Raw genomic sequence first — 24,843 nt, forward strand, 5'->3', positions numbered from 1 at the left:
AATGCAATTTGGCTGAATAATAATAATAATTCCTTTCACTTCAATAGAGCTTTGCAGTGGTCGATGCTCAGGCTCTAATAACAGATAAAGATAAAGCTGATGAGACTGTCAATATGGTTGCAGGTATCAAAAAACAAAGTGTTTTAAAATGCTGACCCTGGGGATGGAAGATGAGAGAGACTGCAGTTCATCCTGAGGGGGAAATAAATATGTGTCATAACTTTCATGGCAATCCATTTTACAGTTCTTGACTCAAAAACCACAAATGTTACTTCATGGTGGCGTTAAGATGATCGCCAAAGTCATAAGGACACATCATCTGGGATCTATTAATGTCTGCACAAGATTTCACAGTAATCCATCCAACACTATAAAACTGGATACGTTCATTTAACTCAGAAAAACTCAACTCAATGCAGTTGTTTAGGTTAAAAAAGATTCTTGATTAAGCTGCTTTTACTAGTAATTTTAAGTGGCACTAACTGATTAATAACGTTTTACTAGGTATTTTGTTTTCACAGTACAAATAAAAATAAATAATTGAGTTTCTGTTACTTAAAAATTCTTCATCAGTTTCAACAATTCTTTGAGTTATATTTACTTATGTGATCAGATGTGTCAGTCTCAACCAAAGCGGTGGACTGACCGACAGCCCGACGGCTAAAAAATCACATCTTCACGTGGAGCCTCCGTCGTATGAAGCGATCACATTGTACAGTAGCATTTAGCCTGAGCGTTGCTAATAGCATGGTACGTAATCATGTACTCTGAACGTCATTTTCAGTCATGCTAAACATTTTGCTGCTGGTTAAAGCGTATAAAGATGTCTCTTTGTGGAATGATTCAAACGTATCTAGACCTGGCTCCGGGAAATAAAACATTCAAACCCCTAACCGCTGATTGTGTCCAATGCCTTGCATATCTTTATTCATGGATTTGGTGAATTTGGGCAATGAAGAGGTCCTCTCTTACCGATCGTACACATGATCGCTTCATACCCATTAGAGGGACATAAGGCCACAGAGCAGCAGCCCACCACAGCCCCTCATCTGACTGCTCTGTGAAATCTCCCGTCCTCAGATCGTTTAAGGCTTTAAAAGCGAATGTTTGTGCTCCTGAGATTTTCCTCACATGCCTTCCTTCCTAAATGCTGATGGTGGTGCTTAATAAAAAGGAAGTCTCCACCAAAAGGCCTTGAGCTTCCCCTTGTACTGAACGCCTTTCACACATCAGTCACGACATCATCATGTGTTTCCGATCTGATGTATATGTGTCATCGGTCTAAAAGTCCACCTTTAACACATTGAGTCACTTGTCATCCAGCTTGATGGACAACAAAACACAAAGATTTTCTGTCACATGCTCCCTACAGCTACAAATGCATGTTTTCTGAAGACACATGCTCATAACAGCACATGTATGTTTAATAGTTTCCACGCTGCTCAGAGAATGAAACATGTCCTGATCTTTTGTGACCCCTTAAAATGAAGCAATATCTACTGGTGACTCCTCATCACAGGTTAGGGCAACGTGGTGCCCTCGTAGACTGTAAGTTGCCTGTGACAGTGTGACAGTGGGTTGTTTGAGACCACCAGCAGAAGGAGGAATAGAATATTTAAACTTTTATTACATTTTTTTTGTAAGTTGGAACAATAAGGGATGAAATAGGACTTACTCTTTTGGTTGATTGTAATTTATTTGCTCATTAATTGGATATAAAAGTTATTCCGTAAAAATCCTCTCAAACTGGGTGTCTAATGTGCATCTATTGTGCCTGACATTAAAAAGTTTGAAACTTAAAAAGTTAAATATTTTTTTTAAAGTTCTTTTAAACTTCTGAGGAAGTATGCACATTGATACCATTGTTTCCAAACATTTACATACACAGACCTTTTTCACAGCATTATTTTTGACATTAAATAGTAGGTTAAACTAATGAAGGCTCTGTTCCATTTAGTGTAGCAGAGCCTCTCCAGTGAGCCGACATGCACAATAACAGTAACCAGACTCTGTTTGACCTGAATGGAATAGAATGAATTAGTATCATTGGTAACTCCTGTGTTCATCCTACTATTTTGTGTCATAAAGGATGCTGTGAAAAAGGTCTATTACTGATATGTTTTTATGAAGTAAAAAGGTTTATTGAGCAATCTCTCCAGGATTTCACAGGCTTTTTTTTTTTAGATTGATGAGGCCTAAAATGTCTAATGTCACAGCAGTTTTTCTAAAAGATTGCCTATTGTAAGATTTTTTTGTTTATTTTTTTGATGATGATTGACAATGATTGGACAAAACTGCAATGCTGTGGTTGGTTGAATTTGTGTTCATTGCTGCGATTGAAACATCACAGCTTCCTGGAGCCCTTTGTTGCATTAATTGAAACCAAGCTTTCTATTCTGCCCTCCTGCATATGCCGTTCATTCTCTGTGTCACAAATGGTGGTCTGAAGAGGTGAAATAATTCAACACAGTGACAAAAATAGGGGAAAAGTCATATATATAAAAATATATATGTTTTCTGCCGTTTGATCCTGAAGATTCATCCTGTGACCCCTGAACTGCTTTTAATATTTTACTACTTTTATATGATTCTTTTTATCTGTTTATCTTATTGTAACTTATTGCTGTGACTTCTCACAAAATATGATGTGTTTATTTTAGGCTTTTAGCTCAAATAAGAGCTGATTAAAGTTCCAGTGATATAATTATCTTTCTAAAGGATGAGTTGGAGAGTTTATGTAGGCCTACGTTCGCTCAGAGCTCAGGACAGACAGGGGCCCAATTGTTTTCAGGCGCTGTGAGGAAACTACAAGCGTTAAAGTGACCAATCATCGGTTCGACACGGCTCCCAAATTTCAGTGAGAACTTGTTTCAGATTAAAAGTTTTTTTTTTTACTCTTTTTCTGGCTTAAAGACAGAAATAACCAGCTGATCTGTTGGTGTTTACATTCTCCCACATGAAACTGGACACTGATACTGCCTGCAGACAATCAGTCATTCAATGCTGTTCAAATGCAAACCACAGTTTCTATTTTTACATGAAGTTTCCAAATTTTATTCATCTGTGCTGTTTAAGCACATACCAGTCAAAAGCTGCTCATTGAAGTGAATTGGAAAGTTCACTTGCATAGTTTTCTCTGCTGGACCTTTTCCTCCTTGACAAAAAAAGGTTTGGGAATATCCCGCTTAAGAAAACTATTTCACTAAACTTTAGGGTTAACTATGGTCCTGACATTATCCTTACTTCTTTAACTCCGCACTGTGTTTCACAGATACAGATATCGTATGAAACTACTTGTACCAACCATGTCATGCTAGCACCTCAGGAAGGGGGATAATTAACGATCCAAAGTTTTGCTAAATGTTGGCGATGGAAAAACTGTCATGGCCACTTTCAAAGGGATCCCTTCCCCTCAAAATATCTGAATGAAAATGGGTTCTATGGCCACTTAATGGGCATGTTATTTTAGTGTATTGGAATATTTCTGTATACTGGAGTCCATAAACAGTTTTGGAATTGCAAAAACTGGAAATAACTGGAAAGCTGAGACACATACTTGTTGAACATTTGGCCTCTTCTCCTCTTCCTCCTGCACACTTTCTCTTTCTACAGGACAGAAACAGGATGAGAGCTCATGTTAGTAATGTGTAAAACTGTGAGAAAGAAGTATTTTAGAAAGAAAGATAAGATAAACTAATTAAAATCCATTAAAAAAAAGGCAACATTAAAGATAATAATATATTAATGCAGACATTTATAGATAGATATCTGAGCTCAAACAAGAGCAGGATGGTTGTGATTCAGTCTCGTTCCTGGTCTGTGTTGGTGTCCGCTGCCACATCATGAGCCACTCACTAAAAAGGAAAAGTACAGTTTCACAAAAACAGAGCAATAACACCAGCTGTATCGTATGGACCTGAAAAACCTTTTGCATCCAGTCTAACACCCGTCTTCTGCCCTCTGGTGGATTATTTGTGCACTGCAGGCAGTAACAGGCCTCTAAGGGCCACATCCAGGTTGTGATTCTCAAGGTTTTGGCAGAAAGTTCTTGCTATTTAAAAAAAGTTTAAAGTAAGAATAATATTAATATTGTTAATAATATTTCAGTATCAAAGCAACTTATAATTATTTAAGAGTTCTAACTTTATTTGATAGTAAAATCATGTTGAAAATGTGTGTAACAAACACTTTATCTGTAAATCCAAATATTATGCCTACAGCAATCCCATTTACACTGTTTGAATTATTTAATTAAACCATTTAAAGATATATTCAGAGAGAAAATGTAGATATTTGTATGTTTTTTATATTTACAACCTGCTCTTAGATAACCACTTGGATGTTGCAATGGCTATTATATCTGCTGTATCTGTACGTTATACTGACAAATTCAAACTCTTTTGAAAAAGTTCTTGTTAGATAAAAGAACCAAAACCACTCGAAATGTTCCAAATGTCGAAAACAACATTTGTTTTTGTTTATAAAAAAAAGGTATGATGAATAAATCGCCATATTTGCCTGAAATATCAAATAAGATACAGAAAAAATGTTGTATACACAGATTTTAATTTTGTAAATTGGCCCAGTAAGTACTTTTTTTAATGTATCAGGCTTCAAAGGCTGAAGAGAGACTGATACACACATTAGATCATAGAGAATCAGAATCGGGTTTATTGCCAAGTAAGATGGTTCATAACAATTAAACATAGAAAAAGATAAATAAAGATAAAATATAGAGACAATATGTACACTATGGTCCAATATATAAATAATGAGTAAAGAGCTGTACAGGAATGGGCAAAATATTGTCCAGGGAAGTAAGCAGTGTCACAGTGACACAAACTGTGTGTGTGTGTGTGTGTGTGTGTGTGTGTGTGTGTGTGTGTGTGTGTGTGTGTGTGTGTTTGTTTGCTGTAATGTGTGTGTGTTAGCTCCAGCACTCCACCATGAGGCAGGTTTTGTTCGATGCCTTCAGGGAACCTCACAAACAGCTGATTGAATGAGCTGCAGTGGTTTCATCTGTCCACAAGGTGTGAGGATTATACCTGCAGAATCTCCGGCACACAGGTAAATAACCATCGTATGTCTGAATGTATGTATTTCTGTGAATGTGACAGAAGGGCAGAGTCCCGTCTTGATTAAAACTGAATTTTAGCGGCAGCTCTGATGAACAAAAAGTATTTTTGGTGACATAAAATCCACCTGCACTGCAATTTTTAGATTTTTGCTGATTAAAATGAGCTTTTTGGCTTTGAAAGTTTTTATACAAATACCAACTAACTGTTCCAAACTCCAGTGGGCGGAGATGACTGTTGCTTTTTTTACTGATCTAATTAACCTGCACTTCAATTTACCTAATAAGCTGTACTGGAGCTCAGCCTGACACCTGAAGCCCTGAAACATCCTAACAAATGAACACAAGAACATACAGCTTAACCTTTTACTTAAATAGCTCTAAAATGTGTAATTTTCCTTATGTAGTTTTGAACTGCAGGACAAGAGGCAGAATATATCTGTGTCTGTTCCCACACTGACAGCAATAAATCTTCTGCAAACACACCAGACAAGAAGATGTTCACCAGACATAATACACACAGTCAATAAACCATTTATCCAAACATGTAACCACACAATATTTATACTGTAAACTGACACAGGTGGAAAAATACTTGAGTCTGTTTTAACATGAAGGATATTTTGCTCTGTATTACACTGCAGTAAAGGAATCTGAAGAAGGTAAAATAAAAATAAAACTTGTTTCTGGGAAATGAGTCTTCAGCTAAAGTAAGAACGTTTTCATTGCTCAGAATCAGCACAACTTGCATAAAGTTTACATTTACTCGCAATAATTACAGTTAGCTTTTATTTTTAGTATCCTGATTACATAACTACATACATGTAATCCATTACTCCCCAAGCCTGCATATTACATCATATAAAGATATGAATAAAGTCAAAGCTCCAGTGTGTAATCTCCTGCACACAGACTGTATCTGTATGTACACAAACGGATCACAACCTTGGATTTTACTGTATTTCTGTACATTTATTCCACTAAATTCAGAACTTCAGCCACGATACAGCAATGCAGCAGAAAGCATACACCTGCCCCTCTGATCTCTCCTTATCCTGACCTATCCCTGTCGCCCGGGGCCTTTTCTCTAAATTACACTGTCCGTGCAGAACAAAGTGCGTTGCTAGGCAAATAAGGAAACAAACTAGAAAAGACATTTGTATCATTCTAGCTGCATTGAGCGCCTGCTGCCTTCCCCCGAGCATAACCTCACCTGTCTGGTTCATCCTACAGTCCCATAGCTTTTTAGCAGCAGTGCATGCTGGTAGTCACAGCTGTCCTTGAGTAAAACTCTGACCTGAATCATCATTCAACAGCATACAGCAGAATACATTTGTGCTTCTGCGAGCAGAGTATTTCTACACCGTGGTGTTAAAGTCCCCCTCCAGTCAAATATTCTGTTTTTCTTCTTGTTGCTACGGTCGGATGCAACGCTGCTGGAATTCAAAGCGTCTTTCTCTGTTATCTCTGACCTGTCTTGGACTTGTGTCTATTTGAACTCGGACTTGTCTCAGACTCACACTGATATAAAATATATGTGATATATGTTGTTATTTTCTGAAGTAGCTTCCCTCTTCAAAATAATACCATTGATGAAAAGCTTATTTGGAAAACAGGTTTAATTGAGAATTTATCTAGAACAGGCATCGACGTCAGAAAATCAGATTTTTAAGGGGCGGGGCCTACGAGCATGATTTGTGACATCACAAATCCTGATTTCTGTTTTGAAAGGAGAGAAAACCAAAATCAGAGATCAAGCTGTTTCCGGACTGTTCATTAATAGGGAAACAAAAAAAACAGAAAATGGGTCGGGTTTTTTTTTCTTGGTTTTTTTCTGTTTGTTCTGTTTCATCAATTCATAATTTTTGTTTTCTCATTTCAAAACGACAATCGGCACACTGAACCAGCAGATCACAGACACTGAGGATGGACTTTACAGTGAGGGGGGAGACCTCATGAGTCCAGCTGGAAAACTTTAGAAATGAAGATTTGCATATTCATAGTTTCTAGAATTGAATTATAGTTTAAATTACACTTTCTTTTTTTTAAATTATACTTTTTTCACATTACAGTGTTGTTCCATGCAGACTATCTGTATATATGTCTTAAGGGGCTCTGAAGGAGCTCTTTAAGTGAGAGATCTGACTACTACTGATGACGCAGACCTACATGGACTCCAGCACAGTTTGTCCAAAGTGAATCATGTTTTCTATGTATAGACCTGAACGTAGATGATGAAACTGGGATCTGGGTTATATCCTCACACTCTGCAGTCCCGCCTCTGTGATGAGGGAGTGTCCTGGTGTTGGAGTACTCTGTCACCTCCATTCATCAGTGACTCACAGGGACTGCAGGTTAGACAGCAGCCGAACGACACACCTCTTATCTCAACTCAACCGACTGGACTGCTGTTAGTGTTTACTGTGGCGCGGTGATGAGCTCTGGTTTTATAACAGTCAGTGCATGAACGCTGGATGTGCCGCAGCTTTGGACAAATAGACTAGGACAACTTGTCAAACACACACTCCTAAATGGAGATTGAAAGCATGGTAGCAAATAGTGCTCTTATTAAAGCCAGAGAAGGTAAGACCTTTTCGTACTGTACCTCAGAAGTGTTTGTAAAACTTAATTTTTCAGTTGTGGTTGTTATTGTTTATTATTTATCATGAATGCATTTATGGTTCCACTTTTAGACAAGAGGCTAATTTTAACATTTTGTGCACGTAGAAGAAGAACACACAGATGTTTTAGACTTGAAGTTGCAGCTTTTCCTCTCACACCTCATAACATACTGTAATCTCTGTGAGGAAGTGTTTGTCCCGTCAAATCTTGAATGGGTGACACAAGGACAGCGACTGCCCAGAACAACATGGTGGTGTGAGAATGAGGAATGATGAAACTGATCACAGATTAGTCAAGAGCACTGATTGATGGGCTGCTTCTTTTATTTATCCACGCCAAGTCTGGGCTCAGTCACTGGGAATATTCAACAAAAACTGAGCAGAAAGCTCATTCAGAGATCAGAAACATAAATTCTCATTAAATTAAATATTGAATCCTCTCTGAAAGAAACATATTGCGCTTCATTTGAGTAGGAATACAAATGTGCTTTGGGCAAATTGAGATGTGATCTTCAAATGACAGCATGGCCATTTAAGTTTGAAAGTAAGTTGCAGAGTAATGTGGTCCCACAGGCTTTGCTAACCTGTCCCCACAGCTATAAATAGTTCATTCACTGTAGTGGAGCATACTATTGTCTGAAACCTGCCGGGTTAGGCGTGCACGTACGTGCACGCGTCTGAGACACAGTGCTGACAGACGTGTCAGTCTGAGTTATTCATCATCGCTTTGCAGAGTGTGTTTTCATAACATTGCATGCTGAAATAGTTTTATTTCCTCTGTCCTGTTCCTGCTGGTTGCAGGTGGAGGGAGCAAAGGCAGGAGCTGGAAATGGAAAGAGATGCTTCGCTTTCCTCAAATCAGTCAGTGCAGGCAGCTGGCCATGAACATAGGTGTGTGCACGAGTGTGCTTCCAGAGTCAATACATGTCATAGTCTGTTGTGTGATTTCACATCATGTTTTGTTTTCTCCGTCAGAGCGAGACTACTACAGTCTCTGTGTGAAGCAGCCCATTGGCAAGAAACTGTTTCAGCTCTTCTGCCGGAGTCAGACTGATCTGCAGAACCACATTTCCCTCCAGGACGCTTTGGTACACTTCAGACTTGTGGGGAAAATGACTTAAAGGGTTTCTCAGTCCCTCCAGGAAGTAGCAATAATTAATGCAACTTCAACCAACCCTGTGAATTCTGTGTGACCTTGGATATGTTTCCAAACTCCTTCCTGGTTTCCAGTTGTGATGAGGCAAACATGTGCAGCGTCATACTCTTGATTTATGTCCCCAAATTCCCTTTTTTAAGCAGTCGGTAAAAGGTAAAAGGCCTGTGTTACAAACAGTGAGATGTCAGTAGTGTTGCTCACTGTTACTTAACGTCTGCTGCTCGACCTCAGGCAGTGAGGGTCATTATGAACATTAGCCACATGCATTTCAGTGTATTCCTGATTCATTACTCCATCCTCATGAAAATTGGACAACTATATCATATCTTCCCCATCCTAGAAAAAAAATTCAGCTTGCAGAACACCACCCTGTTAAACCCTGTAGAAAGATCAGTGTGTGTACTCCGTATACCTGCGTATACCCTGCACTACACCACTGTGTGAACAAAGTGAACAACTAAATAGTGCGATTTTATTCTCAAGTTGCTTTTGATTTTTAATTAATTATACAAAAAAAACTATTTTTGCAATTTAATTACAACATGCAACGCATGTTTTTAGAAAAGCTGCCGCGAAATCAGTAATTTTAGGCCACAGTAAGCAAAAAAAAGTCTATGAACTCATAGAGGGACTGATTCTACTGTAATTCAATGCAGATCAGTCTGGAAGCCCATTTTAGACAAAACGCATGCTGTTGTAGACTGTTTCCATTTGAGTAAGAACAAAAAAAAAAAAAAACACAAAAAAACAACGACAATATTTTTAAATACTGTGCATCAATTGTTGAGAGTTAAGTCCAGAAACATAACTCACAGAGGCACTGCAGGACAGACTTTTTAATAAAGTTCAGACACTGAACAGTGTCTGCCAGATGTTGTCTGTAATATAATATGAGCATGAAGTGAGTAAGAGAGAGAACTGATACATTTCTTCAATAACAAAAAGGGAGGAAACGTCAAGAGTGTTGTAATTCAAGAGCATATCTAGTGTAGTATATCCAGTATATCTAGTGTTGTAATTCAAGTTTATAAAACCCGAACACTAGAACCAAATTGGACTTAATTAAAGATCCCCTCCAGACATGTATTAGAACATATCTAAATAGTCTAATTTGAACAATGTGTGTCTGATAAAAAAAGGTATAATTTCCACATTAAAATCCTTAAAAAGTCGTCTACTCCTTCTACCTCATTAAAAATAACAGACTCTATGAATATGCAAATGTTGTTCATTCCTAAAGTTTTCCTGTAAGACGTCTCCTCCTCCACTGTAAAGTCCATTCTCAGTCTGTGCACTGGTGGCTTCAAGTTTCTACATGACACTTGTTGCATACTGGACCAAAAACCACCAAATAATATACATTCAGTAGCAAATCTGAAGTACACACTGCAAAGACTGTAACATGCATTAATGTGTGTATTTCACAACCTTTAACTGAATTTAAGGTGAAACACAAAATGAGAAAGTGGGCAGTTGACTGACATTTGCATAGAGGAAGAATGAAAACAAGACGGAAATAGCTGTTGGACAGACTTCTTATCACAGTAAAGACGTAATGGGTGCCGTGTGTTTGACATTTGGTGTAGAATGTCTTTGACGTTGAGACAGATATATAAGAGTCTGATGATCTGATTAACACAAAGGGCTCCATACGTCTTTAGAACATGTTTACAGTTTTAAGCCTTTGAAGAGCTGACCTGCACATTCATACACTGTGTCTGTACATGTGCATTCTAGGAAACCTTTGAGACCAAATCAGATGAGGACAGGAGAGAGTTTGGCATCTACATCATTCAGAGATTCCTCAGGAGTCAGGTCTGACAACCTCACACACACTCCATGTTTTATTTTTACCAGAAACCCAGAAATAAACCTAGATTGTAACCGCTGCTACTAACCACAATTAATGACCTTTACAAAGAACAACCTTCCCTCTTACTATTTCATCCGTGTTTCCTCAGTCCATTCAGTGTGTGTTCACGGTGCAGAAGCATGAACAGAGCTGCATCCAGAGTCTGGAGATCGACCCCTGCGGGGACGTCTTCTATGACTGCAGGGAGTAAGTCCACACACACACACACACACACACACACACACACACACACTCTCTGCTGATATGTGCAGGGGCTTGTCCAGACTTGTTTGACTGGGGGGGGCACAAGCAGGGCACTGACTTATGCAGAGGTGCCATGAAGTATGTGTCTCAGCTTGTCTTTCCCAATTTATGCAATTCCAACACTGTTTATGGAGCCCAGTATGCAGAAATATTTAAATACACTACACTACGAATAACATTTGCACAAAATGTATGTTTTTTGCCCAAAACTGCATGGGATTAGCATACAGTGGGCACATCTGGAAAGGGGAGACTTGTAGGAACCAATAGAACCCATTTTCATTCAGATATCATAAGGTCAGAGGTCAAGGGATCCCTTTCCATCACCAAAATGTAGCTTAATTATGAAGCATTATTTATCCCCCGTCCCGACATGCTAGCATGACATGGTGTTAGGTCATCTGGTCTCATGTCTTCACTCTAGCTTTAAGATGAAGCCCGCTACAGCCTCTGAAAGACGGTTTGGAAGAAGTAAGGATACTGGGCACCCCTCTGGACAAGCCCCTGTTTATGTGTGCATATGATTTTTAGGGAATAATGACTAACCTCTCTGTTTAGAGACCTACACAAGTACCTCAGTGGAGATCCCTTCATGCAGTACCAGGAGAGCATGTTTTTTGATCGTTTCCTCCAGTGGAAGATGTTGGAGAGGTCAGTGTGTGTGTGTGTTCTGACATGTGTGTGACGCCCAGTAAAGGAAACGAGATACATATTATAGGTGGTTGGTTGGGTAGCTGGTTTATCTGCTTGTACTCGATCCACTCCGCTGAAATCATTGTTGACACTGTGCCACATTTAGCTCAGTTTTCCTCAAAACTTGTTTTTTCTTGTTTAACTGATCCTGGTCTTTCTCTTCAAGGCAGCCAATCACCAAGCAGACATTTAGACAGTACAGACTACTGGGGAAAGGAGGGTTTGGAGAGGTAAGACTGCAGTCACATCAGTATTTCTCTGTCATGGATATTACTTCTATAAATGGATGGTTAAAAATATTATGAAATATAATTCCTCATTTACCTCTAGAGGCATTTAGACATTCAGTTTTGGTTTTATTAGTCCAAGTTTTGAGATTTCTGTCTTCACCCACAAAAGACTGGAAGTTCATTTGTGATACTGAATGTAACTAAGTACATTTACTCAAATTTTATACTTAAGCAGTTGCAAATTCTATGCTACTCTATACTTCTACTCCACTATATTTTGCAAGCTAATTAGTCCCTCCAGGAAGGTTGCAATTGCAACAATTAAGGCAAATTCAACCAATCTCAGGCCAGGCTAGGAAGGCATAAAAACCTTTCTAAAATACACAGGAAGCCAATGTAACACGTACTCTTTTGTTAGTTCGAATTCCCGAGGAGTATAGAAACTGCAATTTGAATTGAATATAGTCTGAAAAGATTGTATTTGCTTAAGCATGAGTGGAGGAAGTTATAGTCGTCCAAACGGGAAGGGACAAATGCATGAATGACCATTTTCTAGGGAGACAGAAAAGACCAGATTTTACAGTTTTTGTGTAACAAAAACAACAAGACTGGGTATTTATCTCACATGCTGAGATTATTATCACAGATCGTGTCAAGATTTCTGCATTTAGAGGTGATACTGGTGGAGAATGAGCCAAGTTGTGATGAGATGTGATTGCGTGCAGTGTCTTTGGATTTGTATGGATTCAGTTGAGAGAAATTATTTGACAGGACAGCCCTGAGAGTGATTAATTAGTTGTTATTGGTGGGATCGAAAGAAAAATAAATTTGTGTGTCATCTGCGTAAAAATGGAACATAATTAATTTAAATAATTGTGTCTGCGGATTATGTGTCCTAACATGTAAATGCAGAAAAGCAGTAGGCCAGAGACTGACCCCTGAGGAACACCACAAAACAAATATTCAGTAGAAGAGCTGCAATCACTAATAGCAACAGTAAAAGTCCTATTTCGGAGATATGAGTGAAACCAGTCTTACACAATGCCAGTGATGCCAGAAGATTTTTTAAGTTGCTCAGTTGATGGTAAAGATTTCCACACAATTAGATCCATGCAATATATCACTTAATTTAGCAAACCTTCGGGCTATCTGAGCTACATCAGAGTATATGGTATACCAGAATCTTGCTGCAGTGAGATCTAAAAGGGTTTTATTTAAATAGATGAATGACCAGAATCAGGGGCTAAAAGATGATCCAGTGTTTTTGGTGGCTTGACCAATACCAGGGACTATATATTATAATGAGTTTATATTTAATACTTTTAAAGACCTTTTTAAGACTATTACAAAAGAAATGTCCCACTATTTGATTTCCAAGCACATGAAGGAAAATCAGTCAGTTTTTGCCAGGTACAACAAATGTACGATAATAGCCTAGAAGCAGATCACATTCCAAACTCTGTAGACGGAACATTATGAAACCTTTGACAGCCACCTTGTGCCTTGACTATTTATAGCTCGGAAATTAGTCTGAGTGATTAAAATGATAACTGTCTGTCAATCAGTCATTGTTGTGATGCTGCAAATCACTGTTGTCACTTTAAAACTTCTTTGTGTGTTGTTTCCAGGTGTGGGCTTGTCAGGTGCGAGCCACAGGGATGATGTACGCCTGCAAAAAGCTGGAGAAGACTCATGTAAAGAAGAGGAGAGGAGAGGCCATGGCTCTCAATGAGAAACAGATATTGGAAGGGTTGGACAGTCGATTTGTGGTGAGTTTACTACAGTTACGTTCCCTCTGTGTTAGCCTTCAGCTTAATGCCTGCTTCCCATCGTTTTAAATAAGCTTTCTATTCTATGATGGTCAAATCTAATAAAAAGGTAAAAATTATCAGTCTTCCTCTGTGCCAATTGTTGTCCAGAAACACATCAATGAGCCACACGATCGCACTTTAATAGAAATAGTACTCAACTAATAACTATACCGAGCAGCTGTTTTAGGACATAATCAACTCTTTTAAAAAGATTAAACTCCATATTTGTGAGGTGTTTTTAAAGATTCACATCTTGAGGAAGTCTTGAGAAGCAAACTAACACATTGTTGGTTTTATTCTTTTCATTGGATTCATTGACAATAAGGAAAACACAAAACCTCACCTCCCCGATCTATTCTATATAGAATATTGCCACCCTTATTATTATAGTAGTAACAGTTTTTAACTGATCTACACTTCAAATTCACGTCCTCATTCTGCATTTAGGTGAATCTGGCGTACGCTTACGAGACCAAGCACGCCCTCTGTATGGTTCTGACCATGATGAGCGGCGGGGACTTGAGGTTTCATATTTATAACATCGGCGTGCCCGGCCTGGACAAAGACAGAGTGCGGTTCTACGCTGCAGAGGTCTGCTGTGGTATAATTCACCTCCACCAGAAGTCAATAGTATACAGGTGAGTGTGTTTCCACATTAAAGGGATAGTAGTTTTTTTTTTAAGTGGGTTGTTTAAGGTACTTATTTCCAATCTAAACTCAAAATGTACTTTAAGCACACTGTCGTATTCTGGTTTCTATTCTTTTTAAGGGTTTTAATTTTCGAGATAGTTACTTTAGTACTTTGATTCTTTTATTGCTGTGTTTTTATGTGCTTTTTATGAAAACCACTTTGTAACTTTGTTTTGTGCTATATAAATAAAGATATTACTATTATTACCTGCTGTAGACGGCGGTTGGGATGCTCCCAGTTTGGAGAAGCAGACAGGAGTACCAGCATAGAAGCTAATCCTGCTGTGGACGGGGTCAGCAACTAAACCGATTTTAGCCACATAAGTTTGCGCTATATTTAGAATATTTCCACAGCTTTACTTTGCCATCAGACAACTCTTTCCGACAACAAGCTGAAGCCCTTACATCCCTTTCTTCAAAACCACTAAACTCCTTTGACAAAAACAGTAATTTTACCTCAAAGAAGACGAGGGTTCTGGAAATCAGGTAAACCTCCGTCAAGGTTGTGAGTCCAGCTCAGTTGTGCTCTCCCCAGCAGTATTCCCTGCTGGGTCTGCGCTACTATGCTAGTAGAGTTTAAACTCCCTCTGTCCTTCCAGCTCCCAGACCGGGTACAGACAGCTAATGGGCTAAGGGCTTGAGTTCCCTCCTGAAAGTGTTGTCTGATGGCAAGGTAAAGCAGTGAAAATATTCAAAATATAGCATACACTGATCATTTCTTTGGTGCCCCTGTCCTCAGCAGTACGTTGCTGAGCTTCCATGCCGACACTCCTGTCTGCTTCTCCAAACTGGGGGCGTGCCCACATCCCACTGCCATACATTGACTATGGATGAGTCACTTCATAAAACCCGAACGACCCCTTTAAGTCACATCTCTACTGTCCTGAACTGATTGAAATGTTGTGTTTGATCTTCCAGGGATCTGAAACCAGAAAACATTCTGTTGGACGACAACGGTATGTACAGTCTCAATGAACACCTCCTGTTTGTTTTGATAATCAGTGTGCTATTAAAAGCTCTGCAGCAACAGTTAAGGTACAATAATAACCTCAAAGCAAATCACCTTCCAATCTCTGTAGACAGAACATGATGAAATCTATGACAGCCTCCTTCTGCCACGACTATTTATAGCTCTGAAAAGAGTCCGAATGATTTAAATGATAACAGTTCAACTTCTGCCAGACAATCGCTCAGTCAGTCAGTTTCATTCTTGGGATGCTCTCAAGGAGGAAGCAGTGCTGAAGGTATTTTGACATGAGTACAAACAAAGGTGGTTTGAGGAAGTAAAAATTAAATCAGGTGTGCTGTGGGCTATTTTAAGTAACCTCTGCACCTGTTTCTTCATTCTTGGCAAGAAGACCTGGAATCTGTTTTTTTTCACGCCTTGGTAATTACAAATGAGTTTTCAGAGTACTTACAGCTGTCACATGGTTTCTATTTTTTGTTTCAAGAACCGGTACCAAGTCCTGCTTTGGGTTAACCTGCAAGTGTGGGAAGCAGGAATGAGTAAAAGGGAAAGTGCGTCATAACGGCAAAAATCTCAAACCAGTTCAGTAGATTTATTGGTATTTGTTCCCTAAAGGACACATCCGCATCTCTGACCTGGGCCTGGCTGTGAGGCTGTCTGAGGGGAGTCTGGTGCGAGGCAGGGTGGGCACACTCGGCTATATGGGTATGTATCTCATTATTACTATGGATGTCCAGCTACAGAGGACCAAGCGTGTGTTATTTCACTGACTGAAACAACAAAACTAGTTGAGACATAAATGTAATAGCAGCCCAGTCTAAAGGTCTTATCTGGGCGCCCTGGTGGCCTGCAGGTTTAACCTTTCTGTTTTTTGATGTTCCTCATTGTTAAATATCTTTTTTAATTTGTTTTTGAGCCAGTAATAAAAAATCAAAGGCGACTTGTTCCACTGAGAATAAAATCACACTGTTTGGAGGGTGAATCTGAGTTGTTTGCATTTTAACTTACAAAATTAAGTTGATTTTACTGAAAATGTTTTGATGTTAAAATTGAGAGAAAACTGAGGATGTTGGTTCATGGTGAATTTGGAGACCTCCTTGGCATTTTAGGTGCAAAATCCTAGAGGGAATATTTATTAATGGTAATAATAATAATAATAATACAGAGGGTGTAGCTCACAGTGATTTACAAATACTTTAGAGACAAGAGAATAAATAAATTAAAACATGTGCAAACACTGCAAGATAAAGACAAATGAATGACAAATAAACAAGGTGTCTCATAGTTCTCATACGTGACAGTTGAAGATAAGAAGTTAAATAAAGTATAAAAATACGACAAAATCGTGATTTCTGCAGATTTCAACAGACTTTTTACTGCAGAATAAAACAAAGGAAAGTGACAGTTAAAGTCAATGTTAAGTTGGAGCAGTTACAATTTTGAGTTTTAATAGTGATTCATGTGACTGAGAGTTAAATTGTTGTCTGTTTGTAGTCTGTGGTGTTTGGACTGCCTCCATAAACCACACACACACACACACACACACACACACACACACACACTGATTTATTGATTCGTCCTGGTTTCAGCTCCTGAGGTGATCAGCAACAAGCACTACGGGATGAGTGTTGACTGGTGGGGCCTCGGCTGCCTCATCTATGAAATGATCGCAGGGCATCCCCCGTTCAAGTCCCGAGGAGAGCACGCCAGAACCTCCGAGATGGAGAGGAGGATTCAGACAGAACAGGAGGCGTACAGTGACAAGTTCAGCAAGGAGGCGACAGACCTCTGTTCTTTGGTAAGTGTGGAAACCTGCTCGACAGGTTCATGTATCAGATCCATCCATCTATCGAGAAGGTAACAGGTTTACGTCCTGGATTGCAGCTGTTGACCAAGGACCCGAACCAGAGGTTGGGGAGCTTCTCAGGGGGGACAGAAGTACAGTCGCATCCTTTCTTCCATAAAATCAACTTCAGGATGCTGGAGGCAGGACTTATCGAGCCTCCATTTAAACCTGATGTGAGTACGAATGTTTTACGCAACTTTTAATAATACAATTAGGGATGGTTTGATTCCACTTTTCATGTCTGATGATGTGATTTTGGTCAGTATCGAACCAATACAGAGTATCACCTGTATAAAACCTGATCAAACTCAAACAGTTTAAGCATGAAAGATGTTTGATTTGACTAAAGTATTTCTCGTTACAGTAACTTCAGTAAACACATTAATTGTATTAATTCTATTCAGTTAATCGAAGTTAAACTCATATGCAGCAGTTCTCCAAACTTATTTAAAATGAAACAGAATTAATCTGAATGAAGTCACTTAAATGCATCATCTTTCACTCAGTTGTCTTCCAGTAAAGCAAATTATTATAAATTAGTAATAATAAATCATAATTTATTAGTCGATTATATTTAGAATTGATAATCTGAATCTGGAAAGTAAAGAGTAGCAGAAAACAAAAATACTCAGGTACAAGAACCTTAATAACTGTACCTAAATACAGAACTTGAGTAAATGTACTCAGTTACTTTCCAGCACTGTGCCCTTAGTAAAGGTGGAGGTGTGATTTCTGTCCCTACAGCCCAGACAGGTGTACTGCAGCGACGTGCAGGACATCGAAGAGTTCTCTTCGGTGAAGGGGGTCACTCTGGACCACATCGACAACAACTTCTACTCTCAGTTCAACACAGGCAGCGTTCCCATCAACTGGCAGAACGAGGTATGTAGGGTTTTTTTTTTAAAAAGTTTTTATTGCCTTTACGATAGTGACAGCTGAAGATAGACAGGAAAGGGGGGCAGAGAGAGGGGATGGCATGCAGCAAAGGGCCACAGGTCGGATTCGAACCCTGGGCCGCTGCTGCAAGGACTCAGCCTTGGTACATGGGTCGCCAACTCTACCCACTGAGCTAACTTTTCTCCCAGGTGCACCGTTTTTTAAATGTAGGCCAATAACTACAGCTCAGGTCCACCGGTAAAAAGAAAGTCTGTCTGAATAAAGTCTGAATAAAAAATCTGAATGAGTCCTGTCAGTGGGAATGAGTACAAAGCCGACTGTACCACGGAGTATTTCCTGTCCCCTATGTGGACTGTCTGACCTGAAGCAGAGTTTAGCTGGGGACTACCACGTCCAATCAGTGCCAGGGCAGAGGACACAGTGGAGTTATTCTGACGTCTTTTAATCCTTTCTATAATTGATGCAACTGTATTTGCTGTACATTCATGTTGAGAGTTGCAGAGGACTTTGAATTTGATCCATAAAAAGCACAAATTGGTGAATAAAGTCACCAGAATGCAGCAAAATATTACACACAGTAACCACACTGATTTGTAGACGAGTTCAATACCAACACAAACCTCCTCTCCCCTCCTCCTCCTCCTCCTCTTCCTCTGTAGGTGATAGAGACAGGATGTTTCAGGGAGCTGAATGTATTTGGCCCTGAGGGATCTCGATCTCCAGACCTCGACAGGTCCCAGACCCCCGAGAGCCCCAGACGCAGCCTGTTGGACCGAATCTTCCGCAGACATGTGAGACCAGTTTCTCAGTGTGTGTGTGTGTGTGTGTTAGTTTATGTGAAGGCTGAGTATTCCTGTCCTCTCTTTCCTCTGACAGCACCCGGACGAAAGCAAGCTGAGTTTGGTGTCCGACGAGAACTACTCGTCGTCAGAGCTGCTCAGCACCGCCCTCTGAGGCCGCTGGCAGCACAAAGCTTTAAAGACACTGAAACAACCCACAACTACAAAGGAGGCAGATCTGTTCGTCACTGGAGATCCCAGCATAGCATGTGTTTATTTGTATTTGTATTGATCTCCTAGCCGCCCTTTATTAGCACTTGCTTCTTTATGTATTTTACTGTTTCATGCACCGACATTTTCTTCCATCCATTTTTGAACCCAGTATGTTGATAGCTTTCTGTTAGGTACTTGAATTTTGATGTAAATAGCATGAAACTACTCAAAAACATTACGTTTAATTGCACCAATTTCATTGGTTAAGCTGAAAGTTTAATGAGTTTTTACCCAGATTAAATGAAGTGTACTTTTTTTTAATAAAATATGAACTTGACATCACCAGACTAATTCACAAATGCAACTTAGTCTGGAACCTCTTATTAATATTATGAAAATAATCACTAGTCCATGAAGCAAAAACATATATTTTAAAGACTCACAAACCAAACAGGTCGGGAGCAATTGGGTTAAAATGTCTATAAACTCTAGCTCTATGTTCTACATGTAATTGAGTTCTTCCATTATCCCAACTGTCTCCAACAATGTTCAAACTCAGAGATATCTGTCATTTTATTCAGGTAACGCTGCGTTTCCTACGACCCTCCGAGTTACTAGAACTTCCAAGTAAATACAGAATACGTCAGAGTCGAGACGAACGGGACTAAACGTAATGCGAACTAAACTTTACCTCGTTGCTGAGTCACGTCGGGTTGATTGCCAGCAGCAGTGTTTAACAATGAAAACAACTCCCATGATCCCATGCTACTTCACAACGTCGTCAATCTACATCTCGTTACTGTTCTTATGTAAGAGACCCCATAACGGCACATATTTGCATACCACACGTTTAATGTCAAATGCATCTGAATGGATCTTTGTTTGTTTCATGAAAGAGTTCAACCTTTGTACATGTAGAATTTTTTTATTTAACTCAGAGTATAAAACAGTAAATAACTGACACACATTGTAAAACAAATAAAATTAGCAAAAAGACTGAATACACTAAAGACCTCAGATGGACTCTTGTCTACAGACTGAGTGACGTGTTGAAGTGGGTCCGTTTATCTGCAACGATATGCCCCACAGGTTCAACAGGATACCCAGGATACAGCGTAACACTAACTTCAAAATATAAATATTTTAAAGCAGAGCACCAAAAAGAAGTGGATTTCGTTTCATTTTTACGACAAATTTAAAGTTTCAATCAGGTTACAGCCGTGAGTGGTGCTTTCATTTTACGCTCTGAGGGTGGAGCGATGGTTTCACTGGAGGTGTGTGCGTGCTGGATTCAAAGCCGCCTTCAACCCTCCCAGGGAGGGCTGCGTCGCCCGTCCACGTCCGTCTCCACGTGGTACAGCATGTCGGCCAACGTGTGTTCGATCACAGCTCCCCAGCCCATGTCACTCATCTGAGAAGGAAAACACACACAGAGCAGAGGAGTGATAAACAACAGCTCAGAAGACGTTAGTGTTTGTAAGATCAACTCGTTACAGGAGCTCTCACCGGCTGGTACTTGAGGTCCTTCGGAGGGTGTTTGAAATGTGGACCGAAATTGACGGACACCTGAACAAAGAGACGGTCAAGTTCAGTTTAAAAAAAAAAAAAAACAACCTAAGAAAGCAAAAGAATCCCGAACATGAACCCGTGTAACTGACCGTGCAGCTCTTGTAGAGTGAGATGGCGGGGAAATAGAGGCCTTCAAACAGGTTCTCAAAGGCAACGCCTTGGCTCACTCCGTTCTTAAAGAATATCATCTGAAAGACAGCACCCACGAGTTAACGGGGGGGAAACAGGGACATCCATGGCTGGATTATTTCAGAGAGCTTTTCTCACCCTGCTGGGGGTCATCGACTTGAGGCTCTTCTCCGCTTTGTCTACATAGTCCTTCTCCTCGAAGTACAGGTAGCTCTTGAACTTGATTAGTGCCTGAAAAGAGAACAGACGTCAGATGTCAGGACGGTCAGATTCAGTGTGTTTTAGGACCTCAAGAAATATAATGTGAGACCCAAAAGATGTCTAAATATGTAATGAAAAAAGAGACAACAGACCTTTTTCACAGCAGCTATTATGACATGAATTAGTAGGATAATTATTACTATTTATGACCTTAATTTCCTTTATTTTATCTTTTGACATTTTAAGACAGAATAAGGATGTGTGCTCAGTCAGCGTAGTCCTCATTGTGTCTTAGGTGTTACCTTGTCCTTATACGTATCAGGCAAAGCCTTGGAGGTCTCTGTGGTGTCGGGCAGCTCTATGAAGAAGCCCAGCGTGTCTCCCTGGCCGTAGCCCGAGGAATAATGCTTTCCTATCGACTGGTGAAACTTCGTGCCCTTCTTGCTGCGCCACGAGTAGCTGAACTTGTCGTAGCCGAGAGGGGCCTGCAGGTTGCCTGAAGTATGAAAAGGGGAAAATGTTTTAACACTTCAAGAATTATTCTAATTTAAAAATACCCTCCTGAATTAGGTGGACCGTCACAAAGTCTCTACTGACCGAGCGGTTGGGACCAGCCGAGCCGGGCCGCAGTCTCTGAAGGCATGTCTTCAACAGTAACCTCAAAGTACCAGGCGCCCTTCCGTACACCATGCGAGGCTCGCACCATGGAGTAGCCCTTCTCCCCGGTCACCGTCAGACGGTCGTCAGAGATCTTCAGCTGAGGCGCTGCAACGGGGACATACATGAGTCTCACACACATCGTACGAATGTCTAAAGAGAAAGGGTTGTCCCTTCTGAGTACCTCTGTCATGTAAGGCCAGCAGCACCCTCTCGTACAGACAGGCCCTGTACAGATCTCCAGGTATGGGTTTGCCGGCCCAGCAGTCCAGTTCGAGTTTCTCCGGGTCTGGAGCATGAGGGTCGGGTTCTGCCAGGATGTAACGGTACCCGTCTTTATTAAAGGGGTGCTCTAGTGGGTAACCGTGAGGGGGCAGGCGCTGGGCCGAGAACAGGGGGTCGCTGCGAGGAGGGAGGAAGAGGTTGGTGATTTAAGTTACTCAACAGAGCTGTGTGTGTGTGTGTGTGTGTGTGTGTGTGTACGTGTACCTTCGGGTTCTCTTGGTGGCTCCTGCAGCAGCGCCCTCCTGTTGCTGCTGTTGTTTACGTTTGGCCCCTCGTCCTTTTCCCGGGCCAGGGGCCAAAGCACCTTCAGAAGCACAAGACAGTTTATACACCAGAACATAAAGTCAGTCTCTCTCTCTCTCACTCACTCACACACACACACACACACACACACACACACACACACACACACACACACACACACACACACACACACACACACACACACACACACACACACACACACACACACACACACACACACACACACACACACACACACACACACACACACACACACACACACAAAGTGAAAGCAGGTTATTAGGTGTTTGGTGTACACGGGGAAACAGCAGGCACGAAAAGGCAGGAATTAGTTGGCATGGCGTTTTCCAAACACTATCAGCCTCTTATAAAACCTCTTCAGCGTGACCCACATTGTAAAGAAACACTAACTTTAGGGAGCCAGATGTATATATATATATATATATAAATAATGCAGTTATTCATTCATACTTATTATTACAAAGATCTGTGAGGTCAAATGAGTGTTTTTGTCTCTGGAGTCTGGTGGAGAGTGATAGTGATATTACGGCTGTTTGTGGTTAAACTAAAGGTCTATCTCTGTAGGGATCCTTTCCATAATGCTGTCAGACACTGACAATAACAACCTGAGTCTGTCAGTAGCAGAAACACTCTTAGTGGACGCACTTTGACGGGTGCATTCCCAAGGATTAGTTAACGTTACGTGGCAGAATTACATGTTTATTTTGATCAAACCAGAGTTGGTGATTGCTGGAAACACTAACAAAGTGTTTCATCATCAGGGAGGTAAAATTAGTGTTTCTGTCAATGGAGTCTGGTGAGCTGCAGCGCTCGCTCATTTGTTGTGGTCTGACACCTCTAGTGCAGTGGTTCTCAACCTGAGGGTCGGGTACCCACAATGGGTCACTAAAGCTTCATGAGGGGTCCCATGGTCCCACGTTTAAAATATACACAGTAGGCCTATTTCTCTTCACCCTACATTAAAAAAAATATGCAGTTATAACAACCAAGGCGCCAATAGAACAAGTGTCACTGAATAAAACACTGAATTTGTCAAAAAAGAAGCCTATTAAGTCTGTATGATTGTTAAAAAATAAAAAATATACAATGCAGACTCACTTTTACTCAATATTAACAGGAAATAATCGGCTCAAAATTCATCCAAACTGCTAAGTTTAAACAAACTTCCTGCAGTTATTGTGTTTACAGTTCATCAGTTGTTCTCTACTGTTATTGTTATACACGGAATATAATATGAAATATCCATTAAATGTGTAATTTAATCAGGGGTCGTCAGTCTAGTCAATGATAGAAAAGGTTGGGAACCACTGCTCTAGTGCGATATCTGGTCTGAAAGTCGTATACAGCAGCTTTAAGTCAACACATTAACACCATTTAAATCCTTCAAAAACACCACCATCATTATCAACTACAAACTGCAACACACTGAAGTCTCAGGAGACATTTATTATTATTATTAATGATAATAATTTAAGCTGGATTAATGTGGCTAATGGTCCGACCCAGAAACTACTAAAAGGAGGAGAAGGAAGAAAGAGGAGGAGGCTAATTAGCATTGGATGAAAGCCAATGGCAAATCCAAAATGTCACTCTGCTCTCACATACGGTACGGAGGGCAGAGAGTCATTTCAGTGAGCACATTTTCAGGGATTTCAGAGCCCGTTAGCAGCAAGCCAGAGACGAGGAAGATATGTTCACCGATTAAAAAGGGGGCAAAGCTTTTGGGAGGAGGGGAGAGGGGGGGAGGGCACCAAACAGATGCAGAGAGCAGACAGGGAGGTTACAACTGGACATGGATGAAGTTGCCCACAAGATGCTTATTGAGGATGAGTTTGGCTCGACTTTGGTCTGAGCTGAGGGGGGGCGGGGGGGCAAACTGAAGTCTGATTGGAACCTCAGGGCCAACTTCTATCCAGGGGGTTAACAAGACACAGAAAAAAAACACACTGATCAGCTCCAGATGCCAAAATACACCATATTCACCTGAGAAAGCAGATCCACCTGGAACACAATGCACAAAACGGCCATGGTCATCACATTCAACATGCTCTCACTCTCCGTTCTGGGGAGTGGGGGGGTGAAACATTTCCCCTCTTGGCCTTTGTTGATACAGAATGTCAAATGGTGCAACTTAATCTGTTATCTGTGTAACAAGTGAGGCTGTTCTTCAGTGTTTTATTTTCTTACCGTTGAGCCCCCCAGCAGTGGGAGCAGCTGTGGTCTGTTTCTGTGCGTCGTACGAGGGTCCGATGGTCCCCAGGTCCTACGGCAGAGTAACAGCAACTGGAGTTATACTTCCAGGGTCTGTACAGCTACAAACCACAGGCTTTATCGTCACGTGTAATACCCACAGCTGTCACTGTACATTGTCCCTGTATTTCATTTACCAGCTGTTCACATTTACTTTGTTTTCGTTATTATTTAACCCTTGCTAATTTCCAGATTCAGGGATCAACAGAGGACTGATCCAGCTATAAATGACCACTGAACACACCGGGAAACGTTTTGGTTTACATGAGTGAGGCCCACAGGCTCTGCTGTAGATGAAGATCAGATAAAGTATATTTAAAGGAATATGAACCTTAAATAAAGCATTTTCCAAACTTAATGAACCCTGTACGTTA

General features: G+C 40.4%; 2 protein-coding genes across 3 annotated transcripts in view; one reads left to right on the forward strand and one right to left on the reverse strand.

Moving 5' to 3' along the window:
- The first annotated feature begins 7,414 nt into the window (after window positions 1–7,414).
- Window positions 7,415–19,430, forward strand: grk5 (G protein-coupled receptor kinase 5). Its single transcript, XM_051412652.1, has 16 exons — window positions 7,415–7,657; window positions 8,497–8,586; window positions 8,671–8,783; window positions 10,589–10,666; window positions 10,813–10,910; window positions 11,526–11,618; window positions 11,827–11,890; window positions 13,519–13,659; window positions 14,149–14,339; window positions 15,310–15,347; window positions 15,974–16,063; window positions 16,948–17,156; window positions 17,243–17,377; window positions 17,949–18,086; window positions 18,761–18,892; window positions 18,978–19,430. The coding sequence occupies exons 1-16, from the start codon at window positions 7,606–7,608 to the stop codon at window positions 19,053–19,055; spliced, it is 1,740 nt and encodes a 579-aa protein (XP_051268612.1). The 5' UTR covers window positions 7,415–7,605; the 3' UTR covers window positions 19,056–19,430.
- Window positions 19,431–19,998: 568 nt separating this feature from the next.
- The window catches only part of ash2l (ash2 like, histone lysine methyltransferase complex subunit), a 7,766-nt gene continuing 2,921 nt past the window's right edge, over window positions 19,999–24,843 (reverse strand). The window contains exons 8-17 of one of the 2 annotated variants that reach the window (XM_051412649.1): window positions 24,407–24,482; window positions 24,203–24,220; window positions 22,139–22,238; window positions 21,834–22,051; window positions 21,590–21,757; window positions 21,295–21,488; window positions 20,930–21,022; window positions 20,752–20,850; window positions 20,600–20,659; window positions 19,999–20,504 (exon numbers count right to left, since the gene is read on the reverse strand). In XM_051412649.1, the coding sequence (XP_051268609.1) occupies window positions 20,397–20,504; window positions 20,600–20,659; window positions 20,752–20,850; window positions 20,930–21,022; window positions 21,295–21,488; window positions 21,590–21,757; window positions 21,834–22,051; window positions 22,139–22,238; window positions 24,203–24,220; window positions 24,407–24,482 (1,134 nt within the window). In that variant the 3' untranslated portion in view covers window positions 19,999–20,396. The remainder of the gene's footprint in view (window positions 20,505–20,599; window positions 20,660–20,751; window positions 20,851–20,929; window positions 21,023–21,294; window positions 21,489–21,589; window positions 21,758–21,833; window positions 22,052–22,138; window positions 22,239–24,202; window positions 24,221–24,406; window positions 24,483–24,843) is intronic. The other variant, XM_051412650.1, reaches the window with a different exon arrangement.

The sequence above is a fragment of the Dicentrarchus labrax genome, unplaced genomic scaffold (genome assembly GCF_905237075.1).
Source record: "Dicentrarchus labrax unplaced genomic scaffold, dlabrax2021, whole genome shotgun sequence".
Taxonomy (NCBI): Eukaryota; Metazoa; Chordata; class Actinopteri; family Moronidae; genus Dicentrarchus; species Dicentrarchus labrax.